Genomic DNA, 25,783 nt, shown 5'->3' on the forward strand with positions numbered 1-25,783 from the left:
AGTTCTCACATCAAATCTGCAGTAGCCAACATAATGCTTTACGGCTTGATTATGAGCATAAGGAATTGCACCTATTTTTCTGCAGTGATCTCTAAAAGTAAGTTTACATGAAATTATTGTGTTACATAAGAGAGAGGATGCACGATTTGAATCAATGTGATAGAAAGCACCTCATACACTAATCTAATACCCTGAATGTCGCCCCAACTAGATTCACCCTGTCTTTCGTCACCTGGGAATGTTTTTCTGTGGACAGTTGCGATTTTTCTAGATTGAACTTATTATTTGGTAAATGCTGCCAAAGATAGTTGATATATATGTGAACTTATTCTGAAGGTAGACAATACAAACTAGCCAAAACTAGTGTGCCTTGGTTACAGGTTATTCGATTCAAGTCATTTTTGTTATATAAAAGTTGGATGTAGTCCACACATATTTTCTTGTTAATTGCGGTCCATTTGTTTTTTTTAATAGTTCATTTTACCCTTAGAACCAAATAAGGTAAATAATTCTAAATTCACTAATTAAATCACAATTTTAGCTCAATTTTAAATTTCAAATTCAAATTCCAAAATCTAGAATTCATCAATGAATAATTTTCAGACATATAAGATTAAATGCATTCCTATGAAATCAATATACCTAAGATGTAGGTATCAAATACTTATATACCAAGAAAAAGACAAACCCTAGCCGCTAGACGCGAGAGAGAGAGGGAAAAAACCCTAGTTAGAAAACTTCACAGTTTGCCGGCATGGAGGAGGTGGATGAGATGGCTGTCCGACTGGCTGCCTCTCTTGGACTGGCAGATGTGCGCAGGCCGGTGGATCTGCGGCCGGCTCGTGGAGAAGGTTTGCGGCGTTCGCAGACGTATCTGGTGGGGAAGCTGCTGACGGCTAGGGCTTTTAACAAAAGATCGTTCATGGGCATGTTCCGTCGTGCATGGAGATTGAATGGACGGTACACTGCTCAGGAACATGGAGACCGGTTTCTGTTCACCTTGACGGATCCAACTGACCGTAACTGAATCCTTCGCGGTGGTCCTTGGGGTTTTGACAGAGCTCCGGTTGTCCTAGCACCTTATGATGGAGTGGGAGCGATTAAGGATGTCCCGCTCTCTACCATAGCCTTCTGGATCAAGGTACGTGGGTTGCCACCAGACTTTCATACCGATCGGTGTTTGCGAAGAATTGGTAGTGCTTTGGGGCGGTATCTGCAGAAAGATATAACAGAGTTTGGGGAGGGAAGAATTCGGATCCGGGTTGAGATGGATCTTCTGCAGCCTATGATCTTCCGTCGTTGCTTCACGGTGGATGATGGGATTGATGTAGATATCGATTTCTTCTTTGAAAATCTCTATGGAAGATGTCAAGATTGTGGTTTGCTTACTCATGTGGGTTTACCATGTGCTGGGCCGCCCTTGCCGGCGGCGGTCAGGAGTGCACAGTCGCCGGTACGGAGAAACCTTGACAGGGTGTTGAGCCGTGTGGATGTGTCTCCTCATGTGAGACCAATGGTGTTCGGAGCACAGCTGAGTCCACAGGTTGGCCTCGAGCGCTTTCTGCCAATAGCTAAACCAAAAGGGAGGAAGGAAATCAAGCGCAAGTTTGGTCCCGATGGTGGTGCAGGAAGTTCTGGAGTCAGTAAGGCACCTGTGCCTGAGCTGGTGGAGACTGGCAGTGAACTATCTTCGGGAGGTCCAAGGCAGGAGCTGCTTGGCATTGGTAGTTCTGTGGAGAAGGAGATGCTGGAGGCCGCTCCGAGTTGTGGTCTGCGTCGGAAACGTGTGGATGACGAGGTTAGCTCTCCCAAGAAGCTACGCCTCAGTCTAGCAGTAGGTAAGACAAATTTGGATGCTGTGACAATGGGATTGTGTCCTGTGAAACCTATGAAGGAAGTCTACAAAAAAAGGCCGGGAAGGCCAAAGGGGGCAAAGAATAAGGCCAAGGAGCTTAAGGTCGTGCATGCTTCCCCTATGAAAAAGTCACCGGCAAAGAAGGTCAAGACTCCTAGGAAGGAGGAGAAATTGGTGAATGGTTTACCGGAATTCACCGTGGTGGAAGCAGTTCATGGTTCCGACCCATCAAAGGGTAAGGAGCCACTAGTTGTTTGATAGGTTGATCCTAGTTCCTATTGTCTATGCTGGTAGAGATACCTCTATGAGTCTTGTGGAAGTACTTAGTTGTTAGCGTACCACAATTGCGTGCTCGACGTGTGTGACTAGGTAGAATAGATTGCCTGCAAGGCGAGGTGTTTGTATTTGGTATAGGCTACTCAGAGCATAAGTGTCTTATTGGAGTAGTCTTTGTACTATTTCTTAATCTATGAACGGAGCATACTATTGGTATGTCTCAAATTTGATCAAAAAAAAAAAAAAAAACTTATATACCTACATTATAGGATGAAAAACTCTAGAACAAAAATTCAAACATTATTACTTCAATTGTATCTATATAATAAGTATTTAAAGTTGTATACTAGAAATTTGACCTACCTAGACATACGAAGCAGGAAAAAGAAACATAGAATATATTACCAATCTAATCAAAAGGTACAAATATGTACATAGAAACCTATACCTAATTAAAAGATAAAGGTATGAAAGAGAAAGTGAGAGATAATGAGAGAACCTTAGATATAGAGATATAGAGAAACTTGGAAATATTTTAAACTTGTGAAATCTTACCTATAAATAAAGCATGTAAATGTGAAATAAAAATGTCTGATCAAATTCTATGGCAAATGTTACCTATATCAAATGTAAGCAAAAACCTCTTACCAAGTTTATAATAAAGGTAGCTGCGAATTGAAGAAATCACGTTAGCAAGACCTAAAAACGAATTAAGAAGGGAGAAACCACATAAAAAATACAAATATGAGAGAAAAATAAATAAACAAAAAAATCAGAAGTATGTGTTGGAAATAAGAAATGCACGGAAGAAAGAGAGGAAAAAAGAGATGATTCGGTAGAAAAGAAGAAGAAGAAGAAGAAGAAGAAGAAGGAGAATGAGACAATATGTAATAGGCAATAGCAAGGAAAAATAATGTCTTAATATATAAAGATTTCTCTTTTGATATATTCAATCAAGGATCTAATAATGTTAATTAAAGTCAATATATTAAATTTGCTAATTTTACATTAACAAGATTGCAATAATTTAGGATTACAATTAATATATTGATTTTTACTGTTTATTATGTAGAATATATTAAATAAGGGTATGTTAGGAATGGAAAATTTAGGTGTTGAATCAGCAAGATAGAAAAGGAAACAAATCCAACGTGGCAGGTGAGTCATATGACCGCGATTAATAAAAAAATTCATCTGAACTACATCCAATATGGAGTGTGAGTTTTGGACTTAAATACACCAAAGTTCATCTCTTTCCACTAATCCACTTGCCTATACTTGGAGAACAAGCACCGGCTGCACCGCATAGTCAATCCTATTGCACTAGAGCCACTAATTTGAGGCAATTTAAAGTAGAGTGCATCGCCCTCAGTAACAGTATTTCTAAAGGAATTCCTCTGATTGAGGCAGAAAGATGATAGATATAAGCAATAACAGCTTAAAGGGAGGATTAATTCTGATTGAAACGCAATGAATACAAGTTTGGATTCTCCTTCGACGAAACATCATAGACGTAGTAATAAGAGGTTGTATATTGGAGTGCCTGTGCTGATTACAACTAGTACTTTTCTGCTCAAAATCTTCCATTCTTCAACAACCATGATCTAAGACCTCAAAATGGCTTCCTCATGCCTCAATCTTTGTCGGAGGTCAGTCCTCAGTACTCCTCATCAGGTGACTACATCATTGACATAACCAGCAAGGAGTCTATTCCATATAATTATTGCCTCCAGTATATGGACGAGTAAAACACATCCTACCTACCCTGACATAACTCTGGCTGTTTGGTATCCCATACGAGACTGACCCCTGATTTCTTCACTCCGAAAGATGGACGTGATGTTATCAAAACTTCAACAAAGTCGCCTCCTTCCAAATTGAACGAATAGCTGGGAAAATGTCCCAGCCAAAGATACTCGTAATGACGGGGACAGCTTTCATGGCCTGATTCCGTTGACGCAATGTAATATCTGGTGAGCTTGGTATGGTTTGCAACCTCAAGGCCACAACGTACAACTTTTGGCTCACGAATATCATCTTTTAAAAGAGTGAAGCACAGAGTGATGGCTATTACATTACTCCCCCTAATTGCAGGCACTTGAAAATTTATTCTGCCACCCTCATTGACCCACGGGAACCACTCAGGAATGTCACTCGGAGGGAGAAATATGCCAAAGTTGTGTACGAAGTTATATCCCTATACCATACAAGAAGCAAGATTAGAGAGAGAGAGAGAGAGAGAGAGAGAGAGAGAGAGAGAGAGAGAGAGAGAGAGAGAGTGACCTGCATAATTTTACCTGGCAAGTATCAGGGTAACTCTCAACAGGTCCTATATAATTCCATCCCTATACCATGCAAGAAGCAAGATGAGAGAGAGAGAGAGAGAGAGAGAGAGAGAGAGAGAGAGAGAGAGAGAGAGACAGAGACAGAGACAGAGACAGAGACAGAGAGAGACCTGTAGAATTTTCTCCTTGAAAGTAGCAGTGATATTGATGCACCCTTCCATTTCAAGCAGCCTCAGGGAGCTTTTCACAGATTCATCCAAGTCAGGCATTACTTCCAATGCAGTGCATTCGGAAGCACGGAGGTCCGTTAGACTTGTTGGTAAATCTGGGATTGCAACAAGGTTTGTACACCTTCTCAAACCTAGATCGACAAGTTTAGAAAGGCTACGGAGGCTTGGAAGGCTACTGAAACCGTTATCATCTAGATCTAACAATTTCAAAGAGGAAAGACTCCCAAGATCCATAACCTTTATCAATTCGTCGGTAAGATTGCAATCAACCAAGCATAGGTCTTCAAGCTGGGAGAGGCCTCTGAGGCTTGGCAGGCTTTGCAAGTAACAACGTCTTATATCTAAACTTTTCAAGGAAGATAGACTTCCAAGATCCTTAGGAACATTAGGTATATTGCAGCCATTGATAGATAGATCAACTAAAGAGCTTAAGCCTTGAACTGAAGGAGGCAAATTGAGATTAGGGAAATTAGGTGTCGACAAGAGAGATTTCGAGGTAATCCTCATAATTTCTCTGAAGGAAGACCAACGTAGTAGAGATAAACATTTCAGGTTCTTTAATGTCACAATGGAAGACGGTAGTGCTGTGCAATTTGCACGCAAAGTAGACAACGATGTCATGTCCCCTATTTCCTCATCCAATTTCTCAAATCTTTCACAGCCATTAAGAACAAGAGTTACTATAGATTTTAACTTATAGAAACTTCTTGGAAGCTCCTCAAGAATTTTGCAGCCCTCAAGATTTAGCAAAGAAAGCCTTTTAAGTCCTCCAATGGACTGGTGAACCTCTGCCAATTTCCAACATCTTTTGAGGACCAACTCCTCCAGATTGGGAATAGTTGAAAAGTCAGGTGATTGTTTTAAGGAATAGGAATCACTAAGATTAAGGATCTTCAACTTCGCAAGGACCTGTTGGACAAGGTTAAGAGAGCGGTGATGTTGTGAACAAAACCAAGGAAAGAAGTAATAATTTGGTTGAGTAAATAATATACCCCAGAATCTTCCCAAACGTATATGAGTTTGCTAAATGGCAGGTAGATAGCAACTGCTTCTCCTAGATGAAAGTCTTTTGGTATGAACTTTAGAGGGAATTCAGTCCAGTGGAGCCATCTTAACTTGTTGGGGAGATATTTGTAGCCTCCAGTGAGCTCGACTCGACCGAGTTCTAGAAATCTCAGTCTCTTCATTTTTGCAAATGCTTTTGTCCTTAATTTAGCCCTTTTCTCTGATTCTAAGCTCCACATGTCAAGAGTGAGTCCTTGAATTTCATCAGATCCCTGTAAACGGAAGGCATCGAGATGGTTATTTGCATGTGAAAAGAATTCATAAGTTCCTACGCATAAGCGGATTCATGAATGCAGGCAGGCCTAAACTACAAGAGAGGTACATGATCGACTTACAGTATTGAATTACGGATTAGTTATATATTGTGCCAATCAGCGAGTATTTATTGATTCTGTGTCATTGGAGACTTAAACCTTATTAAATGCAACAGAAAAATACTAGATGATGTCGAAAAAGAAACTGACAGCATTATATACACATGTCGGGTATTACCAGGAACTGTAAGTCCTTAATGCACATCATCTTGTTTACAACACGAAACTCAGCGCTAGAATGTTTTGCATGCCAGTTGTAAAAGAAAAACTTACTCAAAATACATTTTCCATTTGAAAGTATTGAATCATACAATCAGTGAATCAGAGTATCAGAGTTAAACGCAATAACCTATGAAAATTTTGGATTTTTGATTTAGGAGTTCAAACACATATGGGGCATACTAATTTGATAACGGATGCATATGCTACTCCTGTAGTATATCCAATGAATTAACATGGAGTTTGATCAGGAAGGTACTCACAGATTCGTCCCTCAATACCTCTACTGCATCTTCCGAGCGCCACACTCTACTCCATTTTCCAGGGTTGTCGCGGCATTTTGCACGGACAATTGCTCTACCCATGTCGCGAAGCAAATCATGCATCATTAGCTCGTTTTTATTATTAACAATTACGAGGCAACGTTGAACGAGGACCTGAATTCCTGAATCTGGAAAAAGGTCACAACTATCCAATATTTGTTTGACAATGTCCATCTTCTTCCCGATATGGAAACATGATATATCAAGGAATATGTCCCTCTCTATATCATCATTTAGCCCATCAAAACTTATCTTGAGCTTTTCTTGAACTTCGAGTGGAGGAATTGTTTGCAATTTCTTGATTTCACTTTCCCAAAATTTTGGGCTTCTTTGAACTAGAAACGAACCAAGAACTTTTAGAGCTAGTGGCAAACCTCCACAGCAATAAACAACCCTTCTTGAGAGTCTAAGATATTCTTCATTAGGGGGACAATGAGTTTTAAAGGCATGCAAACTAAAGAGTTTGATAGATTCTTCTTCATCCATCAACCGAACTTGATATATAGACTCCACTGAAAGTTGCTTTAGCAAATGTTCATCTCGTGTTGTTATAAGGACTCTGCTTCCTAATCCAAATGAGTCACGGCCTATTGCTAAAGCCTTTAATTGCTCCACTTGGTCGACATCATCAATTACGACAAATACCCTTCTACATCCGATCCTGTTTTTTATCACATTGATCCCTCTGTCATCATGACGTACCTCTGCCATGCTTGTTTTAGAGATATCAGATAGAAGGCTTTCTTGCAAACTAACCATACCATTGTTCTGCATAGCAGTTTCCCTGACATCAGGAAGGAAACTTGAAGCTTCAAAGCTTTGACGAAATTTGTTGTAAAGAGCCTTTGCAACTGTGGTTTTTCCGATCCCCCCCATACCACAAATTCCAACAATGCGAACGTCATGTGATGTTCCAACACCTAAATGAGAAATAATATCTTGCATACGAGAGTCTATTCCAACTTCATTGTCTGCTACATTTAAGTCTGTGTTATTGAGATATTTAGTGATCTCCTTAATAATCATCCTGATAAAGTTCCCTTCATGCCTGGCAATAACAAAAAGGCAGCACAGCAGAAGTAGACTCGATCATCATCCAACTAGAAGATCAAATTGAAATGATACATACTACAAATATTCTATACGATTACACTTATTGCTCGTAAAGAGAACATTTCAACAAAATTGCAACTTAGAACTCAGAAATCAATCAATCAATCAATCAACCTAGAAGATTTAAAGTGTCATCTTGTTCTATAGTAATGACCTCTACTACATAAGACAAGTGGTTATAATTCTTTCCAAAGTAGGCTCATCCAAAATTAATTGTGATGTCTAGGAAAAGTTTGAACTGAGAGAACGGTTTTAAAAGTGAGCACAGCTCCACCAAAATCTCGCCTTACCTTACCTGGTCACAACCAAATTGGAGTTACCGAAATGATTGAGTAACTACTACTTGTCTAAGCTTGATTGTCATTTTTTTTTTGGATTAAATTTTGATTTAGAAACTTTGACGTAATCATTGGCTTTCATTGAAATAAAGTGTCGATTTTGATTTGAACTTTATTCATTCAAGTATGTTTCCCGGAGAGCTAGAATGCCTCGTGGATAGTGCTATTACGCACACCATACTTCGAAATAGGCAGTTATTTCTTGAGACGACACCTACTCGATCTTCAGTGACTACGATGGCAGCTGGGTCATCTAAATTGATTCATGGTCGAGGACTAGCTCAATTCTTGTTGTCACATGGCACAATCATTAATGTCACCGAAGCTCTTTATGCTCCTAGGGCAGGAAGAACCCTATTGAGCTTCAAAGATATAAGAGCCAATGGTTTTCATGTGGAAACACATTATGAGAATGGACAAGAGTTCCTTTGCATCACCTCTAATGACTACGGATATAAACGAGTCTTAGAGAAACTTATGTGTCGTTCTAGTGGGTTGTATGCAACCACTATTCGAATAATTGAATCCAATCATGTTATGAGAGATGATTTATGGGATTCCGACACATATAGGCTTTGGCATGACCGTTTGAGACACCCAGGTCGTGATATAATGATCCGTATATTAAAGACTTCACACGGACATCCATTTTTCAGAACGAAAATAAGTAACAATCGGATTTTGGACCCCGAAGGAGCCCCTGCGCCTCACGGTGCAGTTCACCCCCAAAACCAGCCATCCTTGGCCGGCGCCTCTGTCCCCCTGCGGCCCAAAGGTGGCCTTGACGCCACTCATGCTCCTTTTACTCCAACTTCTACTTCTAAAGTCAATTGTGACTTCGTGGCTCAACCAAAATCCTCATTAGTTGTTTCTAAAGCCCATTATTCGTTCTGCAAAGCCTGGTCTTTAGCAAAATTAGGATCGAGACCATCCTATGCAAAGGACACTAAAGAAAACATACCATTCTTGCAAAGAATCCAAGGTGATATTTGTGGACCTATTCAACCACCTTGCGGACCATTTAGATATTTTATGGTGTTGGTTGATGCATCGACACGCTGGTCACATGTCATGCTTTTATCCACAAGGAACGCTGCATTTGCAAAACTCCTAGCCCAAATTATTAAGTTAAGGGCTCACCACCCTGATCATCATACTAAGTCTATAAGACTAGACAATGCTGGGGAGTTTACATCAAAAACTTTTGATGAATATTGCATGTCCATTGGGATTGAAGTTGAACATCCAGTTCCTCATGTTCACACCCAAAATGGTCTCGCAGAAGCCGCCATTAAACGACTACAAATGGTCGCAAGGGCATTGGTAATGCGCACCAATCTCCCTATTTCTGCTTGGGGCTATGCAATATTGCATGCAGCTGTGCTTATTCGTCTGAGACCTACTGCCACTCAACCCTTTTCTGCGTCCAAGATGGTGACTGGGTATGAGCCTGATGTCTCACACTTATGCATATTTGGATGTGCTATTTATGTACTAATTGCGCCGCCGCAGCGCACCAAAATGGGTCCTCAACGACGATTAGGCATTTATGTTGGATATGATTCTCCAACGATATTCCGCTACTTAGAACCCTTGACAGGCGATCTCTTTACCGCTAGATTTACGGATTGTCACTTTGATGAGACAGTCTTCCCTTCGTTAGGGGGAGATAAGAACATCAATGTTCAACAGAAACGACAGGAATTGTCGTGGTCTGTCCCCACTCTGTCTCATCTTGATCCCCAAACCGCACAGTCTGAAATTGAAGTGCGGAGAATTCTCGATCTTCAGAACGTAGCAGAATCGATGTCTGATGCGTTTTCTGATATCGCTAAAGTGACGAGATCACATATACCTGCTGCAAACCTGCCTGCAAGGATTGATGTCCCTAAAATTAGAGGACATGACGCCATCTCAAGGATAACTGAGCATGTCGCCAACGTCCCCACCCTTGGTGACATTGTGGCTAGGCCCACGGCCCCTGCTAGGAAGCACAGGAGGCCCATAGGTTCGATGGATTCTCGCCCAAGAAAGAAAGCGAGTTTGGCACAAAATAATCCATTAATCATCGATGTGAATAATCCATCTCATGATAATATTCCGGATTATGGTTATATCCAAGAGACATCATTGGGGGACGCTCCAATGTCAGAACCAATTCCAGAGAATAGGGAGATCTCCATGAATTACACTAGTGTACATGAGATGATGGATAGAAATTCTATGTCTATTGATGATGCATTTGCATATCATGTTGCAAAATGAATTATTGAATATGATGATATTGAACCTCGCTCTGTCGAAGAATGTCAACAAAGAGCGGATTGGCCTAAATGGAAAGATGTGATCAAGGCTGAATTAGATTCGCTAGCAAAGAGACAGGTATTTGGGCCTATAACGCAGACACCCCCAGATGTAAAACTTGTTGGCCATAAATGGGTCTTTGTTAGAAAGCGTAATGAGAAAAATGAGGTGGTTAGATATAAAGCCCGCCTCGTGGCGCAAGGATTCTCACAACGCCCTGGAATCGACTACGAGGAGACGTATTCTCCAGTAATGGACGTTATAACGTTCCGCTACCTTGTCAGTTTGGTAGTTTCCGAAAAACTTGACATGCAGCTTATGGATGTGGTTACAGCATATCTCTATGGGGATCTAGATTCAGAGATATATATGAAGGTTCCAGATGGACTTCAATTACCCAAGTCAAGTGGCTCTAAACCACGGAGCGCATTTTCAATAAGATTAAAACGCTCACTATATGGATTAAAACAATCCGGACAGATGTGGTATAACCGTCTAAGTGACTACTTGATTGGGAAGGGATATATTAATAATGAAATATGCCCATGCGTGTTCATTAAAAGAACAAGTTCCGGATTTGCAATCGTAGCAGTTTATGTCGATGACATGAACCTAATTGGAACTCTAGATGAGTTGAAGGAAACTGCTAAGTACTTGAAATCTGAATTTGAGATGAAAGATCTTGGGAAGACACTGTTTTGTCTCGCCTTAGAGCTCGAGCACCGTAGTGATGGGATTTTGATCCATCAGTCTACATATACTCAGAAAATTCTAAGGCGCTTTAATGAAGATAAAGCAAAGCCTGTGAGTACTCCCATGATTGGCCGTAGTCTTGAGCCCGGAAAAGATCCATTTCGTCCAAATGATGAGGACGAAGAATCATTAGAGGCCGAAGTGCCCTATTTAAGTGCAATAAGCGCATTATTGTACTTAGCTCAATGCACAAGACCGGACATCTCATTCGCAGTGAACTTGTTAGCTCGACATAGCTCTGCGCCAACACGCCGCCATTGGATTGGTGTAAAGACAATCTTTCGATACCTAAGAGGTACGATTGATATGGGCCTATTCTATCCCTATAGAGAGAAAATGAATGACGGAAATTTGGGATCGTACCCCAAGAGGCAAAACGCCACCGTCCAAAATCTTGCCGCCGCTGTCCATGGTGGCCGACGTCCCCCTACTTCCCTCCATCAAAACGACAATGATGTTTTGATGGGTTTTGCTGATGCAGGGTATCTCTCTGACCCTCACAAAGGTCGCTCCCAAACGGGTTATGTCTTTACCATGGGAAGCACTGCGATATCTTGGAGGTCTACAAAACAGACCCTTGTTGCTACTTTCTCGAATCATGCAGAGATTATTGCTCTACATGAAGTCGTGCGTGAATGCATATGGCTAAGATCTATAATTAGACATATTCGAGGAAGTTGTGGTTTGAAGTCTACCACGGATGAACCTACATGCATTTATGAGGATAATGTAGCTTGTATTGAGCAAATGAAGTTAGGTTTCATCAAGGGCGACAACACCAAGCATATATTGCCTAAATTCTTTTATAATCAGCAACAACAATCGCTTCTAAAGATTGAAGCTGTGAATCAAATCCGATCAGAGGATAATGTAGCGGACTTATTCACTAAGTCGTTACCTAAATCCACCTTCGAGAAACATGTGAAGAGCATCGGATTGAGAAAGTTATCCGAACTCCCACGATTGTAGCAATCAGGGGGAGATATCGACATCAGGGGGAGTTATGATGTCTACATGTTCGATCTCAAAAAGTGAAGGACGTGTTGTACTCGTTTTCTCCTCCTCGATTTTGTTTTTGTCCCACAGGGTTTTTCACTCGAGCAAGGTTTGTAACAAGGCAATGGATGAAGCGTCACCACCAAGTTTGAGCGGCACAAGGGGGAGTGTTGAAGGAAATTGACTTATGTGTGCCTATTCAAACTAGGATTAGTTTCATGATTGTAATAGGAGAGAATGTTCTAGAATTCGTAGTACTATTCGGAATAGTTTTCCTTGTAACATTAGAACATGTACTTTGTAATCACTATATATAGGGCTCCTATTCTCAATATTGAATACACAATTCTCTCATCAATCTCTCATTCTAAAACAGAGCAAACAAAGTAATGAAAGCGGTGACTCAGCAAACGAGATTTTATTAATATAAGTTATGGATAATGGATAGCAATTAAGGTAGATCAATTAGTAAGTATTACCCATCAGCTTTGGTTTTAAGATCCCAGCCAGACAAATTTGCAGCTTCAGTAAGAGCAGCTCTCCACCTCTTGACCTTATCTTCATCTTTGTCTCCATGTTTCTGATCAAATGCCTCTGCGAAACTACCACTCTGTTTCCGGACATCTGAAGGATCAACATGGTAGAATAGTGGAAAGACTCGTTGCCCCAGTGTTGTTCTACAGTCCATGATGTTCACTAGCTCCTCAAGACACCAACTGGATTCCGCATACTTCCTTGAAAAGACGATGACAGAGATCTTGGACCCTTGGATTGCCCGCACCAGTTCCTCAGTTATATTTTCACCTCTTCTAAGTTCGTTGTCGTCGATGAAAGCATTGATTCCAGCGTCCTTTAAGGCCAGGTAGAGATGGCCCGTGAAGGTGTTGCGCGTGTCTTCACCCCTGAAGCTCAAGAAAACCTCATAAATCCAATGATTTGAGGAGGATGAGTCAGATGAAGAGGAGGATTCATCGGCTTTCCTTTTTCTTGGTCGGGATTCTTCGGCTTTCCTGCTGGTAGCCATTGGTAGCATGGACTGCAAAATGGAAATTGGTCAGAAGGAAGGAAGGCTCAGATGACTAACAGTTGTATTTTCCTTTTGGTAATTCAACTTACTAAAGGCAGGCTCAATATATCTGTACCCAAAAATGGCTGAAAAATATTAGAAACACTCCAGTCTCCAGCGCTGAGCTTAATGAAATACAGAAGCAATTTCCAACAAGAAGTGCAAGACACTTATATAGCGCTTGGGCCTTAATTTTCCACGGGACGAACGCGTTTTTTTAAATGGAGGAGATAATTGAGCGTGAGAAAGGGGATCTAAAGAGGAAAAGTAAAGCAAAAAGGGAAGCTCCACAGAAATGAGAATTCTTAAGTAGACTTGTGATTAACACAGTACTAATAATGACGTATAAACTGAAGCCGTACCGAAAATACTAAAACTCTCATGTTCCTTTGTTATCATCCATAAAGCAGTGACATGTAGAGCCGTAGAGGGGGGCTGTGAAGCTTCTGCGAGTATCTTCACCTCTAAAGCTCAACAACACTTCGTAGATCCGATGTTGTGAGGAGGGGAAAGATGATGAAGAGGAGTCTTCAAGGGTTGTACTTTGGTAGCCATCGGTAGCAAGGCTTCGTTTTTTTTTTTTTCCCTTCCCTAGAGCTAACCACTCAATTTACTATCAATTCTTTATTAAACTTTATTGAAACTAATGATGTTAATTAGTTCTATAACCATCTCAATGAGATACCTTCGGAATCAAGTTATCGCTGTATTCAGTTCAGGTCAAATCAAATTCTGATGTATGAAAGCATACAAATACAAACTACCATTCCTTCAAATACAAAAGAGTTTTTCTATTGGAACCTCCAATTTTACTCACTTGACCTCTATGCTTTTTACACCTCTTATCAAATTTTCAAATACTAAATTTACTCACTAAACCTCACTAAACTTCCTCAAATAACCTTACTCATATAATTTGTAAACAAATTATTATCTTTAAAATAAAAAATTTAGTCATTTCAATGATTTAATCATTCTATAAATCTTAACTAAATATATATTTCTTAATCAAACTTGAGTTTCAAAAATTAATGTCTAATCAATAAGAAAATGCCATGAACTATTAGTTTTTTTTTTTGAATTTTTTTTTCTATTTTATTTGTGCAAAAAAAAAAATCATTTGTTTTTTAATGTTTATTTTTTTTTCTGTATTTTTTGTACCACATGATTAATTATTTAAATACTTTTTTTTTTTTGCAAATATAATGGATTGATTTAGATTTAGGTCATAAATCATAAGAGGATTTATTTTGTTTTCCCTCACCAATATGTGTTCAACATATATATTATATATTTTTATGTCACATGATCTTAATCATATTTTTAATTCTTATTAAATATATATGAATGCTTTAATGAGTATGTAGTGAAATTGGAAAATGAAAATAGATAAGGAAAATAATAAGGAATACAATCTAATATTATTGAATTGGAAAGTCTACATAAAATAAAGGGTTTTTTACTTCAACAGTGTCTGAACTCTTCGAGGACTTTTAAAATAATACCTGTACTTTCAAAGTGATCAAGATGATACCTGAACTCAAATTTTCTTGTCAATGTCATACCTACGTCAAAATTCTGTTACGGCTCCGTTAGTCCAAGGCACATGGGGCGCACGTGAGTCAAAAAGTGAGGGCAAAAATGACATTTCCGTTCGATTCCACCCTAAAGCCGATTAAAAACTGAATTCCCTCCCAACTAACCACACTTAGAATTGAATATAAAAGTTGAATGAATTTTTTTGCTTTGTTCTATGTATTTAATCAAGATCCAAAAGAAAAACTGGTAATCTCTCTCCTCCCGACACTCCATCTCCGAATCCAACTTAGCCACCTCTCCTCCTCCACCACCACTCCCACCTCAGTGACAGCAAGATACGTATTTGAACCTAGCAATTCTTCATATTCATCTTCTTAATTAACCCAGCAAAAAAGAAAGAAAAAAAAATTCCAGTAATTGTTCATGTTCTTGAACCCATTCATGTTCATCTTCTTTAACCCAGCAACAGTTATGATGCCATCTTTCTCTCTCTAGAGTTCCCATCGATTGATAGGAACTTAAACAACAAGAAAAAAAGAAAATTTGATCAACGATACATACTTAAACAACAGAAACAAGAAAATTTGATCAACAGATGGTGTTGGAGGTTGAAGATGAACATATGTAGAAAAAAGCTATCTTCTGCTTCTTTTTGCACGACCTCATGCAGTCTTCCTCGTCGTCGTCCTCATCCGCGATAAAGATCAAGGTGGCGCGTGACTTCACGACGGTGGCGGCTTTGAGGAAGGCATCTTTGATTGAATTCGGCGGGAGCGCGCAGTCTTCGAGGCAGGGAGGGAGGATGGGGTGCAGTAATCCGGCAAATCAGGATCCCAATTTCAATTTCGGAGTTTAGGAGATTAACCTGCCTTGAAGCATCAAATAAAGATTGCTGCTGCTCCTGGGCCAATCTCTCCAAAATTTTACACAACAAACAGAAAAAAAAAAAAAACAGATCGAATGCTTGGGTAGGAGAAGAAGCACTTGTATATAAGATTTGATTTAATTTTTTTTAGCAAACAGGCAAACGAACTGGTAAAGTTCAACGAGCTGTTCTTCACCAGAAACAAAAATAAATAAATAAATAACTGAACATCAAGATCTGGAGATGGAAGAACAATTATGGGTAATTGAAGATGAATGAGGTCTGGATTGATGGCGGGTTGCGTGGTTGGCCAAATCAGATTGGGATTGGGGCCGGAATTCATATCGTGATTTCTGGTGGCGGTTGGGTTTCTGGCAAGGGGGTTTGTATGGAGATTTGAGGTGGAATTGAATTCTGGAGATTTGAGGAAGGAAATTTGCTTATGAAGAACGTCCAACAGTGAAGCTTTTGTTAGATGCCCAGGTCATATAATTAACACCTTCATCTGTCTACCCGTCAGAGTAAATGGCACCAAAGCAGGTCCAGGAGCCTCTGATCCCTGCATCGTCTGAGAGAATGGTGCAAGAAGCTGAGGAAACGTCCACCTTCAATATAGAGTTCGCAATTAATCGGATCGGCCTCGTCAGGTAAGTAAGCAAATGTGGTGGTGGAGCTTGAGAGAGAAAAATAATTTTTTTAAAATTCTTCCTTTATTTCTCTCTCTTAATTATAAAATTTATTTTTCTATAATTAATTATAAAATTCATTTAAATTAATTATTTTATTAATATTAAATCATAGTTCAAATAAAAAAATAATTTGAGGGCACATAAGTCATTTAGCTCTCTTTTGCGACTCACGTGCGTCACACGTGGTCAGAACTAACGGCACTGTGACGAAATTTTGATGTAGGTATGACGTTGACAAGAAAACTTGAGTCCAGGTATCACGTTGATCACTTTGAAAGTACAGGTATCATTTTAAAAGTCCTCAAAGAGTTCAGACACTGTTGAAGTAAAAAACCCTAAAATAAATATAATATTTTTTTTGGTATAATTATTGTCCTTAATAGTCATTTTTGTCACGCCCCTGATTTTTAACACAAATAAAAATCGATATATAACCCCATAACTATATATGCGTGATCGTTCAACCATCAATACCAAGTACATACTGATGCCCTGAACCCTCAAAGTTAATATACACTCGCTCCACAGAGTTATATATTACACAAGCTTACGAATTAAATTGTCAACAACAAGATAAAACGTAAAAGCTCCTCAGAGTTTACTACATAGCGGAAGCCATAACAATGGCAAAGCCAAACAAATTTGCTTCCTACCAGTTCTGCTGCCAACAAGCTACCTCAGCTTCAGCCACGATTACCCTGACCTGCAGGATTAACCCCTACACCGTTTGAATAGTGCACCGGGTTGTCACACAACAAACCCGGTAAACTTTTGCAAGCCCGTATGAGTAACTCAAAACAACTCACACCAAATCACGGGATAAAAGCCCGCACAACTCACGCCAAACACGAGGAAAACCTTTCGACTCGAGAATAAGGAAAACATACCATGCTTCCCAAAACAATACTCTTTTCCCAAAAGGAAATCACAAAAGTCACACAGTGGCAAAATCATATAAATCGTTAACCTAACAATTCAAATATGATAAATCGATCCAACCTGGATAAAACACATCAAAACGGTCCAACCTGGACAAACACATACGCACATCAATCATACCTATTGTTAACCTAACAAATAGCATATGATTCTTTTAGTCCAACCTAGACAAAACACATCAAATCAGTCCAACCTGGACAAAACATGTCAAATCAGTCCAACCTGGACAAAACATGTCAAATTTCAAATCGGTCAAACCTGGACAAAACACGTCAAATCAGTCCAACCTGGACAAAACACGTCAAATCGGTCCAACCTGGACAAAACACGTCAAATCGGTCCAACCTGGACAACAAAACACATCAAATCGGTCCAACCTGGACAAAACACGTCAAATTGGTCCAACCTGGACAAAACACATCAAATCGGTCCAACCTGGACAAAACACATAAGCACATCAATCATACCTATCGTTAACCTAACAAATAGCATATGATTCTTTTAGTCCAACCTGGACAAAATACGTACCTAGTAATCGTAAGTAACCTACTTAGATCCATGAGGTACCATGGCAGACAGACTAGAGCTCTAACTGAATATATCGTAACCTGTCACCTCGGCCAAGGTTCAACCTTACGATATACATTGCCTGAGGATGCAACCTGCAACCCTGGATCCTTAGGCCAACCTGACCCTCAGATCAAAACATTAAACGAGTCGCACCAGACCCCAAATGTCAAATCAAATCAAACGGAGAAATCACAACCTGTAACTCTCACATCCTCAGACCACCGGTCGTGGGATCAAAACGTTAAATCAAATCAAAAGGAGAAATCACCACCTGTGACTCTCACATCCTCAGACCACCGGTCGTCGGATCAAAACATTAAATCAACCCAAAAGGAGAAATCACAACCTGTGACTCTCAATTCCACAAACACTTTTCAAAACAATAGAAATACCATTTCCCACCATTAGTTTTCCGAAAAGCCACAACCCAAAATAATAAAACGCATCAATTCATGCATATTGTTTTCATCAATCCACAACCCACCAAAACATATATATTTCACGTAAATATATATATATACGTAGTCATTCACTCAGGAATACCACTAATACCAACTATAGTTCATTTCGAAAGCTAATCAAAATCAACCAATTAAATCCGTTCATAATTGAACCTTGTGAGATTACTCACCTCGAAACTCCCGCTGTGTCTTCAATACAGAACAAAGCAGCCAAACCACAAAACAACCGTCCAAGAATACTTCCCAAGTACCTAATCACATACGGTTTCAACTTAGTAACGATTCACAAACGATTTAAGTTCGAAACCCCTGTTTTGAACTAAAATCCCCAAAGTGGCGCCAATCGAGGCGAAACCACATCCGAGACCTCCCAAAGTCTCCGAAATACATCCACGATCGATACGTCCCAATCACAAGTCGATCGGACGCTCGGATCCTCACGGATCGAATAAATCAACCGGTATGAAACCTTAAAAATCATAACAATTTCATACGAACTCCAAAATATGCGTACTATATATCAAAACGCTCTTATCGACGAGTAGAAGACATATAATACCAAAAACAATCCCATACATGGCCGGAACGCCGCCAGAACGCCGCCACAGGCAGTGGCGCACCGCCGCCGGCCAAAACTCAATATTTCACAAAACTCCCAACATCAAAGTTCTTCATCTAAGCATGCTTGTGAATTTTCATAACTAGCTCGAAGTCAGAAAACAAGCATAAAGGGTCGAAAACTACCTCACAAGCCGTGAACAGTAATCCAATCTGAGTTGAACCAAGTTTTACGTGAATCGATCCAAACAACCACCAAGGATCGATCAAGGAGGCTGCTCTGAGCTCCCCAAACTCAGCTTGAAGCCTCGCCGACGTCGGAGATCGGAGAACCGATCTGGTCCGAAAACACCAATCTGCACCGCCTTCTACCGCCGCCACCACCGAGAATCGGCGCTAGAGAACACCACAGGGAGGAGCGCACGGAGGAGGCGAACCGATCTGGGCTCGTCTGGTGGTCTGCCGTCGCCGGAGCTCGCCGTAAAATCCGGGTCGGATCACCGGGTTCGGGTCGGGTCGAGCGTGGGTGATGAGAGAGAACGGAGGATTTCTGATTTCCAGAAATGGTAAATGTGAAAATGGAAATAGTAAGTTTCCGAAAATGGAAACTCCTATTTATAGAACTTTCCCAAAACTTCAAACGCTCATAACTTTCTCATACAAACTCCGATTCTCGCGTTCCACATGTCCACGAACTCGTATCGACGCGCTCTACGACTTTCGTGAAGGAAGTTTTCGTAGAATCTCAACGGGTCAAAAGTCAACCTTAGCAACCCCCCCTAAAGTCATACTTTTCGAATAAAAATTCATCCGAAACACTTCCGCTCCATCCACGAGCCACGAAATCGTCCAATAACCACAAATTAGATTCCGGAAAATCCTCGGAAAATAAATACGAATTTCCGGGTCATCACAATTTTATAGTAGGTTATATATGTAATTTTATAATTCATAATAGAGTGAGGTCAAATGAGCAGATTTAGAGGTCCCAATAGAAACTCTCACATGATTAGAATGGGTCTGGTTTTTCTATTGGAACCTCCAAATTTACTCACTTGACCTCTATGCTTTTTACACCTCTTATCAAATTTTCAAATACTAAATATACTCACTAAACCTCACTAAACTTCCTCAAATAACCTCACTCATATAATTTGCAAACAAAATATTATCTTTAAAATAAAAATTTAGCCATTTCAATGATTTAATCACTCTATAAATCTTAACTAAATATACATTTGTTAATCAAACTTGAGTTTCAAAAATTAATGTCTAATCAATAAGAAAATGCCATGAACTATTCTGTTTTTTTTTTTCTATTTTAGCTGTGCAAAAAAAATGAAGAAAACATTTGTTTTTTAATTTTTTTTTCTGTATTTTTTTTACCACATGATTATTTATTTTTTTTTATTTTTTATTTTTTTTGCAAATATAATGGATTGACTTAGATTTAGGTCATAAATCATAAGAGGATTTATTTTTTTTCCCTCACCAATATGCGTTCAACATATATATCATACATTTTTTTGTCAAATGATCTTAATCATATTTTTAATTCTTATTAAATATATATGAATGCTTTAATGAGTATGTAGTGAAATTGGAAAATGAAAATAGATAAGGAAAATAATAAGAAATACAATCTAATATTATTGAATTGGAAAGTCTACATAAAATAAATATAATAGTTTTTTGGTATAATTATTGTCCTTAATAGTCATTTTATAGTAGGTTATATATGTCATTTATGTTGTAATTATTATGTTGGCTATATCATGTTAATAGGTTGTTGTAATGAGTTGTATGCAGATCTAGATCTAGATCGGAATGATTATGTCTACTAACAACCAATCTACAACTAGGGCTAATGATTCAGTGAGCTGTATGCTCTACCTTTGTAATCCTATTTATACTTCAATGTAATATGAAGACTACACTCCTTCTCTGCATCTAAACTCTCTCTCTCTCAAGTTCTTTGAAACAAAGCTCTCTCCATTTTCTGAAACATTTTTATGTTCGTTTTACAACACGTTATCAGCACGAATAGCTCTACGATTTGGATTGCAGATTGACAAGAGGAGAGGTGAATAACTCTTGGGTTGCAGAGAAGAGGCAGTTCATCATTCAATCAACTTCACTCTACCAGCTCTACAACCAAGTAGGTTTTTCCAAACAAAAACCGATTTTGCTGTTTCATTTTACCTTCTGTTCTCTGTGTTCCAGTATTTATTTGAAATAGTAAATCAACTCCAAAACTCACCAAATTTTGTATGCTGGAGCCCCTGTGTGTTTACTGCATCTCTGTAAATTTTCATATTTTTCTGGGTAGTTTTGCTTAGTGTTTCAGTTCGTCTTTCGACTGCTGTTCAGTAGGAACTGCAGTCACGATTTATGACTTTTGAAGCATCTAGTTTAACTTAATCTTCTATGAGAAACACTTATTTCTCTTGCACTATAATTGGCATAATTGAATGAGTAAAAAGGAAAATCAATAGCTTTTAATTTAGCTATCAATTCATGTATATTGTGACAAATATCTATATATACTTGTTTGGACTTTGTGATAATGATACATCTTTCCTTCATTATTTATTATGATACTGTTTTGTGGTGTTACCTGCTCATATTAAATTTAAATATTTTACCCGCTTAAATTCTTTGCATTAGAATATATATGTGCGGAATGCAGGTACTTAATGAACCAGAAGTTCACACATAAATATTGAACCAGAAGTTCATACATAAATATTGAACCAGAAGTTCACACGTATCGAACCCGTAGTTTCGATAACATTGAAAGGTTATGAATCTTTCCAAGTAGGCGCACCCAATTCGATGCGATGTCTAGGCAAGATACAATGAGGCTGTGTACTTAAGAGAGCCTCGCTCCACCCAAACCTCATACTCTTACCTGGTCGTATTTAATTGGAGTTACCAAAAGGGTTGAGTAATAATATTTCACATGTATCGAACCTGTAGCTTCGATAATACCATATAAGGAACTTGAAGTTTCCTCCACAAATTCACTATACATGTTTAATCCGATTTTTCATACCATGTTATAGAACCTGAAGTTCTTATTGATTGCTTATGGAAGTTATTACCCATAGCACTAACTATTGTCCTTTAAATCCTTGTAGAGAATGTCAAATCTCAACAAACTTGACTTTGTCGCTTTGGAAGTTTCCGGAAGGAACTATCTCAAGTGGACCCAAGATGTCAAGCTTCATCTGACTGCAAATAAGATGAGATCAACGATTATTGCTGACAACATCACCCCTGAAGACATGAAGGCAAGGGCTATGATTTTCATCAGGAAACATATGGAAGAAGCACTCAAGGTGGAATATTTAGCTGAAGAGGACCCACGATCTCTTTGGGTCGCTCTAGAAGAGCGATTCAACCACCAAAGGGCCATCTACTTGCCGGAAGCAAGGCACGATTGGCAGAACATACGTTTCCAAGATTTCAAGACTGTCAATGAGTATAACTCTGAAATCTGCCGGATTCGGTCACTCCTAAAATTCTGTGGAGAAGAGCTCACAGAAGCCGACCTACTGGAGAAAACTTTCTCCACCTTCCCTCCTTCCTGTATGGTCCTGCAGCAACAATACAGGGAAAGAAACTTTGCTAGATTCTCCGAATTAATCACCATCCTGTTGCTCGCTGAAAAGAACAACAACCTACTTCTGAGGAATGATCAAGCAAGGCCCACCGGTACTAGAGCAATTCCTTTGCCTGAAGCAAATACTATTGCCCATCACGAAAATAATCGTGGAAGGAGGAACCGGGGCCGTGGAAGGGGAAGAAGGTCTGAACGTCCAAGGCATGGAAGGAGAAATGGGCCCAGAAATGGCCCATATGATCGTGACCACCCAGGCAATGGCCCAAGGGGTCGAGGAGGACGTGGACAAGGCCCACGTGGTGGAAACCGAAATGGCCAAGTCCGACAAACTCAAATTAGAGAGAACCCTGGTCCGGCCCGTCGCCCTCAAAATCAGCATAATCTATGTTATAGATGTGGAGGCACTGACCATTGGTCCCGCACCTGTCGTGCAACAGATGAAGAGATAGGAGAGTATCACGCCAGACGCGAAACTCGAGAGGCCAACCTTGTGGAAGAGTCAGTCCCTATGGATACCACCTTGGAGATTACTGATTTCCAAGCAGCCAATGGATACATCGAGGATTGAAAACTCGAGGACATGGGCATAATAGGCACTTGTGCCATATCTATGTTATTGTTATGAATAATGCTTTCTATTTTTCAGATTATCTTTGGTGATTTTTTTTTTTTTTTGAATTTTAAGTTTTACATAATTTGGTTATGCTTGGATGTTTAATTCAATAAAGTTATTTATTTTCATACATGTGATCCACTGAATTAAATATATGAATAGGTATGTCTTGTGAGGAAGTTTGTTGTCTGGCTGATAGTGCTACTACGCACACCATACTCCGAGATAGGAAGTTTTTTTTAAACTTATTGCCTACTTATACCTCTGTGACAACTATATCAGGTCAATCCAACCTGATAGAGGGCCATGGCAAAGCCCAATTTATGTTGTCCAATGGTATTGAATTTACCATTAATGAGGCCTTATATTCTCCACGTTCCAGAAGAACGTTATTGAGTTTTAAGGATATTCGAGCCAACGGTTATCACGTTGAAACCACTGAGGAAAAAGGAGTGGAATATCTTTGCATAACCTCCAATTTGTATGGCCGGAAGCGTACATTGGAGAAGCTAAAGTGCCTCTCGAGTGGTCTCTACATGGCTACCATTAGATCAATTGAGGCAAATCACATAACCAGCCAGAAGCTAACCAATTCGAGCAACTACTTGCTTTGGCATGACCGTTTGGGACACCCAGGTCAAAGTATGATGCGCCGTATCCTAAATTCATCCCACGGGCATCCCCTTACCAATAAGGATCTTGTGTACAGTAACACATTATGCCAAGCTTGCTCATTGGGAAAATTAAATATAAGACCATCATATGCAAAGACTGAAAAAGACTCCAACCTTTTTCTACAAAGGATACAAGGGGATATATGTGGACCTATCCAACCACCATGCGGACCATTTAAATATTTCATGGTTTTGGTTGATGCATCGACAAGGTGGTCACATGTTACACTATTGTCCACAAGAAATGTTGTGTTTGCTAAACTCCTTGCCCAGATCATTAAATTAAGGGCTCACCACCCGGATTATCCAATCAAGTCCATAAGACTTGATAATGCCGGAGAGTTTACATCAAAATCTTTTGATGATTATTGCATGTCCCTTGGGATTAATGTTGAGCATCCAGTTCCCTATGTTCACACCCAGAATGGTCTCGCAGAAGCGTTCATTAAAAGATTACAAATGATCGCACGGACCTTGGTAATGCACACCAAGCTTCCAGTATCTGCGTGGGGCTATGCAATTTTGCATGCAGCCATGTTGGTCCGACTGAGGCCCATTGCCACCCAACCTTATTCTGCATTACAGTTGGTGACTGAGTACGAACCTGATGTTTCGCACTTACGTGTATTTGGGTGTGCAGTTCTCGTGCTAATTGCGCCGCCACAACGTACAAAAATGGGTCCTCAACGAAGGATGGGCATATATGTCGGTTATGAATCTCCATCCATTATACGCTTTTTAGAGCCCTTGACAGGCGATCTCTTTACCGCTAGATTTGTGGATTGTCACTTTGATGAGACAGTCTTCCCGCCGTTAGGGGGAGATAAGAACGTTACCGTTCCTGATGAACGACGTGAATTGACATGGAATGTCCCCACTATGTCTCATCTTGATCCCCGAACCGCACATTGCGATAATGAAGTGCGAAGAATTCTAGATCTACAGAGTGTAGCCCAAAATATGCCAGATGCTTTCTCTGATCTAACTAAAGTGACGAGATCACATATACCTGCTGCAAATGTGCCTGCAAGAATAGATGTCCCTGTAGGACACGTTGTCCCGGATGGACGAGGTACGACCATGGCGGCTAACCAGTCACATGTCCCTGCCCAGAAGCGAGGTAGACCACTAGGTTCGAAGGATTCCTATCCCCGGAAGAGGGTAAAACCGGCACAAACGAATCCACTAGACATCGGGATCTCAACTGATCCATCTCACGAGATAATTCCAGATTATGGGTCTGTCCTAGAAGAGACAACGTTGGGGGATGCTCCAACGTCTGAACCCACTCTCGAGAATAGAGAAATCTCTATAAATTATGCATGCTTAAGTGAGATTTGGAATCGGAATGAGATTATCATCGATGATATATTTGTATTCGCGGTAGCTACCGAAATTATAACTAGCGATGACATCGAACCTCGCTCTGTTGATGAATGTCAACGTAGAGACGACTGGCCAAAATGGAAAGAAGCAATTCAGGTCGAATTAGATTCCTTGACAAAGAGAAAAGTGTTCGGACCTGTCGTTCCCACACCTCACCATGTTAAACCTGTAGGATTTAAATGGGTATTTGTAAGGAAGCGTAATGAGGAAAACGAGATTGTAAGATACAAGGCTCGTCTAGTGGCGCAAGGATTCTCTCAATGCCCTGGGATTGATTACGATGAGACATATTCTCCTGTAATGGATGTTATAACATTCCGCTACCTCATCAGTTTGGCAATTTCCGAAAAACTGAATATGCAGCTAATGGATGTGGTCACAGCTTATCTCTATGGGGATCTTGATACAGAGATATACATGAAAGTTCCTGAAGGACTTAAGATACCAGATACAAATAGTTCTAGACCACGGAACACCCTCTCCATTCGTTTGAGGCGTTCACTTTATGGATTGAAACAATCCGGACGGATGTGGTACAACCGTCTAAGTGAATATTTGATTGAGATGGGATATGTAAACAATGAACTATGCCCATGCGTGTTTATTAAGAAAACAAGTTCTGGATTTGCAATTGTGGCAGTTTATGTTGATGACATGAATCTGATTGGTACTCCTGAAGAGATCAAAGAAACCGCCAAGCACCTGAAGTCTAAATTTGAAATGAAAG

At 39.8% G+C, this 25,783-nt stretch overlaps 2 protein-coding genes across 3 annotated transcripts; one reads left to right on the forward strand and one right to left on the reverse strand.

The window, feature by feature from the left end:
- Nucleotides 1–3,887: 3,887 nt before the first annotated feature.
- LOC133744767 (disease resistance protein RUN1-like) lies at nt 3,888–13,623 on the reverse strand. The gene is made up of 6 exons (XM_062172814.1): nt 13,500–13,623; nt 12,551–13,107; nt 6,508–7,615; nt 5,639–5,923; nt 4,587–5,555; nt 3,888–4,328 (listed from the first exon to the last, which is right to left on the reverse strand). The coding sequence occupies exons 1-6, from the start codon at nt 13,518–13,520 to the stop codon at nt 3,888–3,890; spliced, it is 3,381 nt and encodes a 1,126-aa protein (XP_062028798.1). The 5' UTR covers nt 13,521–13,623.
- Nucleotides 13,624–20,555: 6,932 nt separating this feature from the next.
- On the forward strand, nt 20,556–22,979 carry LOC133707056 (uncharacterized). Of its 2 annotated transcripts, none has more exons than XR_009844887.1 (2): nt 20,556–20,916; nt 21,448–21,889. XR_009844887.1 is itself a non-coding variant. In XM_062132595.1 (2 exons), exon 2 carries the CDS (start codon nt 21,902–21,904, stop codon nt 22,949–22,951), a length of 1,050 nt encoding a protein of 349 aa, XP_061988579.1. In that variant the 5' UTR covers nt 20,556–20,916; nt 21,899–21,901; the 3' UTR covers nt 22,952–22,979. The 2 variants fall into 2 exon arrangements, 1 of the variants encoding a protein (XP_061988579.1); XM_062132595.1 differs by lacking the exon at nt 21,448–21,889 and adding an exon at nt 21,899–22,979.
- Nucleotides 22,980–25,783: the final 2,804 nt, after the last annotated feature.

The sequence above is a fragment of the Rosa rugosa genome, chromosome 4, assembly GCF_958449725.1.
Source record: "Rosa rugosa chromosome 4, drRosRugo1.1, whole genome shotgun sequence".
NCBI lineage: Eukaryota > Viridiplantae > Streptophyta > Magnoliopsida > Rosales > Rosaceae > Rosa > Rosa rugosa.

Coding starts and splice junctions, on each gene's coding strand:
- LOC133744767 (XM_062172814.1), bottom strand. CDS start 13,520: ATGAGAGTTTTAGTATTTTCG. Junction 13,108..13,499: donor TGAGAGTTTTAGTATTTTCG/GTACGGCTTCAG, acceptor TCCATTTTGCAG/TCCATGCTACCAATGGCTAC. Junction 5,556..5,638: donor ACGTTTGGGAAGATTCTGGG/GTATATTATTTA, acceptor CTTGTCCAACAG/GTCCTTGCGAAGTTGAAGAT.
- LOC133707056 (XM_062132595.1), top strand. CDS start 21,902: ATGTCAAATCTCAACAAACTTGACTTTGTCGCTTTGGAAGTTTCCGGA.